The sequence below is a fragment of the Bactrocera dorsalis genome, chromosome 1 (genome assembly GCF_023373825.1).
Source record: "Bactrocera dorsalis isolate Fly_Bdor chromosome 1, ASM2337382v1, whole genome shotgun sequence".
NCBI lineage: Eukaryota > Metazoa > Arthropoda > Insecta > Diptera > Tephritidae > Bactrocera > Bactrocera dorsalis.
In genome coordinates, this window is record NC_064303.1 from 71,060,100 (window position 1) to 71,071,962 (window position 11,863).

General features: G+C 31.0%; 1 protein-coding gene across 1 annotated transcript; it reads right to left on the minus strand.

Annotated features, from left to right (window-relative positions):
- Nucleotides 1-5,227: 5,227 nt before the first annotated feature.
- LOC125775430 (uncharacterized) lies at nucleotides 5,228-10,840 on the minus strand. The gene is made up of 2 exons (XM_049446054.1): nucleotides 8,296-10,840; nucleotides 5,228-8,225 (listed from the first exon to the last, which is right to left on the minus strand). The coding sequence occupies exons 1-2, from the start codon at nucleotides 8,526-8,528 to the stop codon at nucleotides 7,469-7,471; spliced, it is 990 nt and encodes a 329-aa protein (XP_049302011.1). The 5' UTR covers nucleotides 8,529-10,840; the 3' UTR covers nucleotides 5,228-7,468.
- Nucleotides 10,841-11,863: the final 1,023 nt, after the last annotated feature.

Genomic DNA, 11,863 nt, shown 5'->3' on the forward strand with positions numbered 1-11,863 from the left:
AGACTAATCCATATAATTGACATCAACAAGTACGAACAACTTTTGACAGACATACAGGACCATATAACGGACAAAATCCCCAAAGACACTTTCCTTCGCCCAATCCTTAAACATGAAATAAATCAAACCCTTGAAATCCTCGATACACTTAAACCCACTAAAACATCCCTAATTAGAAAGTCAATAAACATATTAGGCACCGCATGGAAATATCTGGCAGGATCACCAGACCATGACGACCTCGAAATCATTAATAAGAATCTTTTGAACCTAAACCAAAATAATAACAAACAAGTAATAATAAATGAACTATTTACTAACAGAATTAACAATATATCAAATGTAATGAATTTAATTTCAAATTCAATAAGAAAAGACGATAGTATAATAAATGAAATTGTAATTGATTTACAAAGTGAGATTAGGTTAATAAAAGAAGAATTAGTTAATATAAAGTATGCCATTCAATGGACGAAAACAAATGTTTTAAATACATTATTACTAAATAAAGAAGAAATAAAAACTGCATTAGTAAAATTAAGAGAAGAACAAATGCCATTTAACAACGCAGAAGAAGCGTTAGAATTTTCAAAAATAAACGTACAAAGTAAGGAAATGTTAATAATTTATATGATAAAAATTCCGCTTACAAATAGCGAAATATTTAGAAGAATAATTATAAGGCCAGTTAAGAAGCCAAAAAACATTGCAATAAATATTAAATATAAAGAAATAATTAAAGGAAAAAATTCAATATATGGAGTTAAGAAACTATGAGAAAAATATAATAATGTAACAATTTGTGAAAAAAAATGTTTAGTAGATTTAAGTGAAGATACATGTTTACCTAAAATAATAAATAGTTTAAATTCTACCTGCACCACAATCACGAGTCACGCTATTCCTACAATCGACCAGGAATACTACTATTAAACCATTTTAATGGTATAATAAATATAAACAGAACGCCTCAGATGACAAATGGGACACACGTTATTAAATTCTATAATACGATAGAAGTCAAAAACCAGACATATAGAAATTTTGAAACAATACCTTTCGAAGCCATACCCCCAGTCTTACAACTTACGCCAGACGAAAAGAATCACATCAAGATTTTATCACTAGAAATGCTAAACGAATTGCACATCAACAACACCAGACGAATTGATTTCCTAAGAATCACAACGCTTTCTATTGGAACTCTTACAACAACAGTTATGGTAGTTTTTTCATACATGTGCATTGCACTTTATAAACGTAGATCAATAAAGATTGAATATGTCGGAAAAGAAGTCACAATTGAAAACCCTCCAGTAAGTCCACCAAACGACATAATCAACAAGCCAACTTACGTAAACTTCAACGACTTGCCATTCTATTGATGATCGAGGACGATCATGCTTAAAGGGGGAAGAGTTAACACAGTGGTTCACACCGTCAGCTAATTCCCACCGTTGGTCAATAGCTGGAAACTTTAAACCACCCAATTGCTGACACTGCATCAGCAATATCAGTTAGTGACTCCACACGCGCGTCCGTTCAATTGCTGACGCCGCAACTGTTGGCAACGTGACCAGGTACAGGCTTAGGTTTAATTTAGACTTAAGAAATAATTTGTAATTAGTTTTTAGACAGCAATTAATATAGAAAGACTGCGGACGCGAGTCCGCTAGTTTTTAAAAATTAAACCAATAAAATAAAAATTTAACTTATATATTCATACATATTTACGCAAGTTTGTTGGCGAAGCTGTTAGCGCGGCAAGGGAAGCGGTAACAATAGACAATCGTTCGCTTATTGTTTCGGCACAGCTAGGATTTTCTACCAACAACACAATGCTGTGTCGACAGATTGACTCGTTGACATGGAAGCAAAAAACGCGAGCTTCGCCATTGGTTGTCCGTCTCAACGGAGATTTCGCATGAAGCATTGAGTGTACATACATATGTACTGCATCTAGACAAATTTACAAACATTATCCCTATGGTCTAGCATATTTGTTTACATGCACACATAATTATATATGAGCACATGTGCGACCGCTTGGTCTTTTAACATGATATCGAAACTTTTAATAATTAAAGGAAATATATGTATGTACATATACATATTTTTGTATATAGTAAATACATATATGACCTGTCAAACCCATATAAAATGTATATTTAGGTAGTAATACTTGCAAAGATTTTATGGTATACAAATACATAGGTCAAATTCAAAATACACACTTATGTGTTTTCATAACAAATATACATATGTATGTATACCGATCTATAAATTATAAGCAGAGTCGTTTGAGCATAGTAAATAAGCGAATCTGTACGCATACATTACTTTACATTGGAATTCGCATTATTTTTCTCATTTAACAGTGAAAATGCTCAATTCTGCTATATTCGTGGTGAAACACGCTTATAATTTGTCTGTGGTGAAACTGGACCATCACGACTGAGTTAGCCAAAAATATTTTTACGATCTCCGCGCCGTGAACCTTCTCTATATTTAACGTTCTCTGTCTATATTATACGTTCTCTGCGTTCACCTCGCCTGATTACACTTAGGCGAATCACACTTTTCACCAGTTTACTCCCCAAGCCAAGCGCGCCTAAAGAAGTTTTACTTCAATAATAAAATGCTTAGGTTACGTCGGGTATTGGCTGGATCAGGATTATCTTTTTAAAGGAGTACTACGCTAAAGTACTTCGGTCACCCCGGGTATTTGCTCGACCAGGGTTATTTTTTTAGAGCGCGGCCGAAGGCCGCCAACGCAGAAAGGAGTACTACACAAAAGTACTTCGGTCACCCCGGGTATTCGCTCAACCAGGGCTATTTTTTTAGAGCGCGGCCGAAGGCCGCCAACGCAGAAAGGAGTACTACGCGAAAGTACTTCAGTCAACCCGATATGATATAAATTTTACAATATTATCATAGATTTTTACTTATTTGTATTTATTGAACATAAATCGCAAATTATACATATACATATGTAAATGGAAAAAGTTTTCACAACTCAATATTATAACTTGAAAGATGTTGGAAAGTATGTTTTATTATAATTAATATAGAAAAAAGAATCACGCAAAGAAACAAACAAAGAAATATCGTTAAGAATCCTACAAATTTGGTGTTTAAGATGTGGCAACGCTTGTTTTCCTCATAATTGTAAACAATCTAACCTTTGCAGCGATGAGTGAGATAAGTGATTTTTAAATTAATAAATTTAGGTAAAATATTACAAAATAAAAGTGAAATGTGAACTTATTGCAATCTTTAAAGTGTGTATTTAAATATACCAAGTGAAAAATGTAAAAAAAATAGTGAAACTTAGAGAAATACCATGTGTTTTTAGTGCAAATTTTTGAATCTTTAATCGTGAATATTTTGAAAAATATAAGATATTTTAAAATTATTTTTAGATATTCCTCCTCTGGAGAAGCTCCCCTATCCGCACATACCCCATTTATACGGAAATTTTTTTACCCCTCCGCCAAAGTAATCGGAATCGTGCCGTTATTTTTTATACACTCTGTGAATCTTTTCACTTTCACAGTAATAATTTGTAATAAAGAATTTTTGTAAATTTAAACACGTTTGGTACACTTTATTTTGAAGTTACGTTTGTATATTTTTCACTTTTATTTAGCCGACGACAATCGCGAAACGAAACGCGCGCGCACAGGCAATTAAACGCAAGCAATTGAAACCGAAAATACCGAAATATACGGAAATATGATATCCACGAAAATTGGTTTAAAAATGTTAGTTATTAAACTTTTTTGTTAAACTTTTATCACGTACTATTGTCCCTGCTCGGGCGCCATGAAAAATCTCAAGCTTTTTTGAGACAAGTTAATTATTTGGGAACGCGTGCCTGTGCCGATTGAATAGAATTATGACCGCTCGCGAATGTTCTTCTTACACAATTGAATTATTTATTGCAGGAATTTTATGACTTAGCCTAAACCTTAACCTAACGGGACTTGTAAGTATGTATTTACAAAAAGGGGTAAGTAGGATTCATTTAGTTACATTATGGTAGAAAATTATGGTGAGTATATAAAACAGTATTATGTATTAGCGTGAGTACTTTATATAAAATAAACTTTAACATTTTAATTCCAATATTTAATATAAAATTAGTTCATATACATTAGTTTAGTATTATGTTTAAAAATAGTATTTATGTTTAAAGGGTGTCGCTTGGCGCAACATATGTATATGCTCTTAACCCTTTCATGCCATCAGTTGTCTATTCTCTCGTTATAGTTAATAATTGTTAAATATTTCTTTTTATTGTAATGTTATTGTGTTAAAGCAATCATTTGCTAAGTTATTATGTATGTTAAGTTATTATGTATGTAAACAAATAATAACTTTTTTATAAAAAGTGAATTATATTATAAACTAGCTGACCCCGCAGCCGTTGTCCTGCTTGAAATTACATATGTGTTTTGAAAGAAAGTTAAATTTATCATTCTTTTTATCATTTCTTTTTTATTTCAATGTAACGCAGCTTGATAAACAACATTTTTTGGTTTCTGTTCCGGTGCGTAAATGTACAGAGAAGATAGTTTTCCAACTCGTGAGCACGCCACGTATTTTTGGCCATGTAAAAAACATAGCAGTTCCAAATTTATGCTATACATTTCTAGCGACTATCCTTGTGTAATGATGATTGTCATCTCAAATGCAATTTTTACTGGAAACTGAACCCGTTTGAGCTAAAATGGCAAATCAATAGAACTCAAAGGAACTCGTAGAATCAAGCATTCTGCCCCTTGTATTCGATAGGTGCATCACAATCAGTCGGGTTCCATTACACAGTTTCGGCGCATGAAGATTGCGAAACATAATAACGACAGATCCAACTTTGAGACGCAAATAATGCGGTGGCATACCAATCCTCTCCAAAGAATTTGGAAACTCCACTGGATAATTCACGGCGTCGTCTTTTGAATTTTCCAGTTTAAGTCAACAACATCGGTATTTTTGGCAGCTAACATTGCGCGAATTATGTAAAATAAGGTCGAATTGAAAAACAAGCTTAAGCTGTTATATCTTCCTTTATTCAAGTGAATCTTAAGACTGACTTTACAATAATTTCGTTTTTAAAATGAAACCTACAATATTGATCAAAATAATCGAATATAAACAAAATCATATACATACATATGTAATATTTTAATACTTTTCCAATTACATTGACATTTATGTGGCTTAGGCAGTTTTTTAAGTGGACATACAAATAATTCAGTGCATTGACATTTATGTGGCTTAAGTACAAATATTCCTACGTAATTTGATATTACTTTGACTTTTGCTTATAAAAGTAAAAGTAATAACATTTCATGTAGTACTCATAAATTTGAGTTCGGTGACATGAAATTTGAGCTACAATGTTTAAATTTGTTTACATTGCAAGTATCGTTGTTTAATTTTTATGAAGCAACGACACTTGCATTTTCGTTATACACATTTATATGAGTGTCAAGTTAAATCAAGCCAACAAATAAATAAATGTTTTATACAGTAATGTTGTTGGGTTGGTTTAAGTATTTTCTTATTATTTCATCTACGTTGGAGTTTTCATTACATATTGTTGTTTGTGGAACTATATATGTAACTCCTCCACCCCTAGCCGAATTCTCCTGAATTCTTTCTTTATTTCTTTTACAATGATTGCACATTAATATTATTATAAAGAATATTACTATTAATATTACCACTGTTGGTACACTGTATGTTACAATTTTATTTTTGTATTTTATTTCTTCTATTTCTTTTAGATTATGTATCGACGTTAATTTTAATTCTTCTAAAGTTAGAGTGGTATTAAAAGTAATATGTTTAGATTGTGATAATATAACTTTGTCAATAAACATTTTGTAATTATTTGAAAATTTTTGGTTGAACAGTTGTTGTATTTTATTACATAATTTCCATTTAATTGTAATGCTTCTGAGCCACAATTATTTTGAATTAAATAATTTTTTGCATTTTTTACAATTATGATTTCGTCATTAATATTATTATTTCTGAGTTAACATTTGTAATTAATTCACATGTCTTATCTATTGTACAGTGTTTTGATATGGTACATTCATTTATGTATTTATTCTTCTTATACTCATAAATCTTATCATTATATTTGAATACATTTGAAATTTCAGCATTTATTTCTTTATTTAAATAAGGGATAGGTATTATAGTTATTACTTGTATATTAAAAAATATTTTTGGTACTTTGGTTACAAATACACTGGTTTACAGCAAAAATGTTCCATGAACGCCACTATCCAATTTGTATGTGAAATGGCTCGCTGATTTCGAAAATCGAGTTAATTTTTTTTTTATGGATACGTTTTTGAGATATTTGCAATTTACCGTTATTCGACCAAAAAAAAAGGTGTCTTCATTTAATCATGTATATCTCACTGACCAGTTGAGCAATCTTACTGCAAATTATAGAAAATAAAAGTGAATGAAATTTCCTAAAAATATTGTCTACTTCATTTTTCCATAGGTCTTATAATTTCTGAGAAATTGATTAATAACTTCGTGTCTTTAAATTTTTGTATGAAAAAATTAAAAAAAATAAACTTTGGCAAGGAAAAAATTTTAAAACAAAAGATATTTTTAAATTTTTTTTAATTTTATATGAAGTCCTGTTTCTTTATAAAAAACTAAGCTACCAACGAACAAAATCCATGGATAAATAGGAAAGTTGTACATGATCAAAGAAATATATCCAAGTCGCGCAAAGTCAATGTATTCGTATATGCGTATGTAGTGTGTAAAGTAGGGGTGGGCGCTGTTTCTGTTAAGTAAAAAGTCAATTTTCATGTCGTTTTTAGTTTTTATAAACTCATTTATTTATATATTAGTAATATATATTAAAACAATGTGTTATTTTTGTCTTAAGTTGATGTTCTTACATTATAGTCGAAATGATTATGTGCTTTGTTTTGTCGTTTATTTAGTTTAGGATCGGTTTCTCTTATGAGAAACCAACAGTAGTCACCCATCATACCGGCGTCCCAGAAACCTTGGTATCGATTCTCAATTAATTTCATTTGCTGGTGAAACCTTTCGCCATGCTCGTCACTGAAGAAACGATCATTTCGAAGGAATCCCACGCTGCTGCCTCAACTGGTGACAATAGTCCTTTGAATTGGTCATTATTTATCAACTTTTTTATTTGGGGTCCAACAAATATACCTTCCTTTATCTTGGCCTGGGAAATATTTGGGAAAAAATTTTGCAAATAATTGAATGCTTTGCCTTCTTTGTCCAACGCCTTAACAAAATTTTTAATGAGGCCGAGCTTGATGTGCAATGGCGGAAGAATGATTTTTTCCTTCTTTACAAGTGGGATGTATTTGATATTATCCACACCAATTGTAAATTCAACTCTTTCCGGCCAATCCTTAATGCAATAGTGGTCTTTACGAGCTCGGCTATCTCATTTGCAGAGAAAGCAGCAGTGTTTTGTGTAGCCACTTTGTAGACCGCATAACATTCCAACGACTTTAAGATCGGCACATATTTTCCAATCATGCTCTTCATATTTGATGAATTTTAACAATTTCTCCATTACCTCGTATGTTTCCTTCGTGTTTACTGCATGCGCGATCGGGATCGAGGGCTTTTTGTTGCCATTATGCAGTAATACGGCCTTCAAGCTCAGTTTATTGCTGTCTATGAACAATCGCCACTCCTCGGAATCATATGGTTGACCAAACTCTTTGAATAACCCTGGAATGTCTTTGCAATAGCATACATTGTCTTCCTTCGTATAGTGTTTGGCAAATGGTTCGTGACGATTTCTATAATATGTCACCTTAACATGGGGTGACACGAATTGAAATTGTTGCATACGAGAGGCATGTAGCTCAGCTTTTTCCTTGGATAATTCCAAATCTCTAATCCAATCGTTTAGTTGCGCTTGTGATAGAACGTTTCTCTCGTTTTCCATTAAAAATTCATTACAACTTGATTTCTCATATTCAGATGAGCTTTCAGATACTGCTGTTGACAACGAAACTGGATACGCAACTTCAGCTGAATGTGGAACTGGCAATGAAACGGTAGGTACGTTAGCATAAATCACTTTTCTTGATTTTCCAAAGCCAAGTACTTTTGTCATACAAATATAACAATCTTCTGAGTGGCATGTAGGTTCTCGCCAAATCATTGGTACATCAAATTTCATGTATCGCCTGAAAAATAAAAAAATTAAAAATTACTATTAAATAAAAAGAAGCATAGTTTCATAATTTTAATACGTACTTTGTTGATCCTGATTCCCATTGAACCAATATTATTCGACACAAGGAACACAAAACATTCGGAGTCCATGGTTTATCAATATTTTTAGGCTCAATACCAAAATATTTTGAATATATAGATTGGATCGAATCTGTAAACTGCCTCCGATGCCGCACAAGAGTATATTCACCGCATATGTAACAGAACATATCCGGATCGTTGGTACACTCAAATTCTCGCGTACGTTTACTCATTTTATTTTTAAAAATAGCTCACGGTTTCTTATATTGTAATTATAAACTGGAACCGGCGAGCCTTACAGATATTATGAACTTTCAACGGGCATTTATCCTTATATATAGCTTGATCGCGAAAAAATAAAAAAAGGCAAAACCTACCTAAACAAAAGTTCCTTCATATTAACGAGCCGGGAAAAGAAAATACTACCTGCTATGTTGGCCTTGAAAAAAATAATGGATTTACCAAGATACATATGTGTGTGTGCATATAGGTATGTATGTTTGAATTAAATTTATTTGCATTAGGAATTTTCCGCAACTAATTACCCTTCGAAAATCTGCCTGTATACCTACACACATGACTACAGGGGTTTCGAACCTAACACCTCTAGCTTACGGTGCAAACTACCTACTACAATAGTATTTGAGTATTACTATTCTAAAAGTATTATTTGATTTTTTTTAAACGAATAGCGTTATTAGTTTATTCTAATGATATTCGAAAACAATCCCACCCCTACTTTACACACTACATACGCATATACGAATACATTGACTTTGCGCGACTTGGATATATTTCTTTGATCATGTACAACTTTCCTATTTATCCATGGATTTTGTTCGTTGGTAGCTTAGTTTTTTATAAAGAAACAGGACTTCATATAAAATAAAAAAAAAATTTAAAAATATCTTTTGTTTTAAAATTTTTTCCTTGCCAAAGTTTATTTTTTTTAATTTTTTCATACAAAAATTTAAAAACACGAAGTTATTAATCAATTTCTCAGAAATTATAAGACCTATGGAAAAATGAAGTAGACAATATTTTTAGGAAATTTCATTCACTTTTATTTTCTATAATTTGCAGTAAGATTGCTCAACTGGTCAGTGAGATATACATGATTAAATGAAGACACCTTTTTTTTTGGTCGAATAACGGTAAATTGCAAATATCTCAAAAACGTATTCATAAAAAAAAAAATTAACTCGATTTTCGAAATCAGCGAGCCATTTCACATACAAATTGGATAGTGGCATCCGTGGAACAAAAAACAAATTCAAATTTGTGATCCAGTGATATTAATTCTCTTTCTTTTTCAAATATTGCCGTTCTTAAGTATTTAATTTTTTCAATGTTTATATTATAATAATCTATTTCATTTTTTGTAAGGATATTGGCATCATTTATGCCATTTTGTGCTGTAGTTATATATGTTTGAATATACTCAATATGATTTTTAATTGAATTTAACATAAGTAATTTTTCTAAATAGGTATTTTGTAGCAAAACATCTTTTATAGTTTTATGCAATCCTCCTATCTGATAAAGAACATTCTTCTGATTCTGGTTTATTGTTTCTTTAATAAATGACTGTTAATTTTTATTTGTTGATTTAATTCTGTTATAGAATTATGTAAGTTAGAATCGACTGTGTTAAGATGGTTGGTTATATCTTCTTGGTCAGTATTATCCATTGTACCAAAAAGATATTTACATGCATTGCCTACTATGTTTATTAGTCCCCTTTTTTGTCTACTTGTAGGTGTTATTGTTTTTAATTTACTTATGAGTGTATCTACTTGATTTATTATATAATTTCTTTGACTTTCACTAAAAATATCTATATTATCTTTCATTGATGCGAGTAAATTCTTTGTTTCTTGAATGTCTACTTTATGTAAAATTAAATCGGATTCTATCGGTATGCTTTGATTATTATTATAAATTTCTATGTATCCGTTAGTTTGTGTTATTTTTTTAGTGATTAAATTACCTCTTACTTCTACTAACGATGATGAGATTAATAATAATATCCACATTATTACCTGCAAATTTAAATTAATGATTTATTTTAATATAGATGTTCAATGATTAGTTGCCAAATTTGTTAGGTCTTTTTATGTTAGTGGTGTGGATTCCTTGTAAGGGTTTTTTCTTAAACTTTGGTTCCTCTTTATGTCTTACATTTTTATAGTGTTTTATAAATCCTTCTTGTCTAGTTTCCGTATATTCTTCCCTATTATTATTTGCTTTATTTATTTTTGATTGTTTTATTTTACAGAGCCTATCATAAATTATTGCGTGATCTATTATTTTACTTTGTGCCTCTATTGGGGTGCATTTAATTGTGCTGTGTTAAGTATCATTGTTGTATGTGATAGCTTTAAAAATTTGTTGGGTAATTGGTAAATAATGCTCAAGATTTAGAGTCCTAATTTTTTCTGTGATTGTATTATTTAATCTTTCCACATCATTATTTCCAGTGTGACTATTCGGTTTAGTCATGTGGTATTGTATTCCCTCTCTTTTTAAGAAATCTTCAATATTTTGGGCTCTAAATTCATTGTCGAACACCATTTTCTTTACCTTTCCTTTTATGGATAAAAGTTGTTGTAATTGACTTACAATGGTTCTGCTATTCCTGTCCGTAAGTGGTAGACATGTAGCATGTTTTGAAAATTTATCTATGAAGACGATAAATGAGTGTTTGTTATTTACATACGTAGGTATCAACATGAATTATTTCATTAGTACTTTTGGGTGTTTCAGTAACAAAAAATTTGTTTTTTTTATAGGATTTCGATCATATTTGCCGCCTGAACATATATCGCAATTATTTATTACCCGATGTATTTGCTCTTTAATATGAGGATTATATAATTTATTCTTTAATTTTTCGTAAGTGGCTATAATTCCACAGTGACCACTTTCATTTTTGTGAAATAATGCAATTTGTTTTCTTAATTCTTCTTCGTTGTCAACGTCTTTTGCTAAATAAGAACATTTTACAAATTTCACATTAAGATTAGATACAAATTCTTCTTCAATAATTTTATGTACCTTATAATATTCATGATCGCTAAGATGCGAATATATACCTACTTTTCCTCTACATATTTCCCTTCTAATAGTGTCTCTTATTCCATTTTCTTCAATATCTCTTTCATCAATATAAATTCGTTTGTAATTGAATATAGATTCGACGGCGGTTTGTTTCTCCTTTATTATTATTATTTGTATTTTAAACCTGTTTACAATTGTATCTAATATTGGAATTTCAAATCCTGAATCTTCTTCTTGTGAATGGACAGTTTCTGCTTCTACTGACATGCTGCTACTTTCATCCCATTGGAAAATTTCTATGTGGGAAATAATTTCGTCATTTCTTATTCTGCTCAAAAAGTCTGCTATATAATTGTTTTTCCCTTTAATGTATTCTATGGAAAAATTATATTCGCCCAAACTCACTAACCATCTTTGAAGTCTTGGACTTATATCCTTTCCGGAATATTTTGTCATTAACCATTTCAATGGTTAATGGTCGCATTCCAAATCAAATTGCCTACCACAG

Excerpts from the sequence above, each read along its gene's own strand:
- LOC125775430 (XM_049446054.1), bottom strand. The coding sequence starts at position 8,528 with ATGAGTAAACGTACGCGAGAATTTGAGTGTACCAACGATCCGGATATG. Across the intron at positions 8,226-8,295 it reads TGGGAATCAGGATCAACAAA|GCGATACATGAAATTTGATG; the intron begins GTACGTATTAAA and ends TTTATTTTTCAG.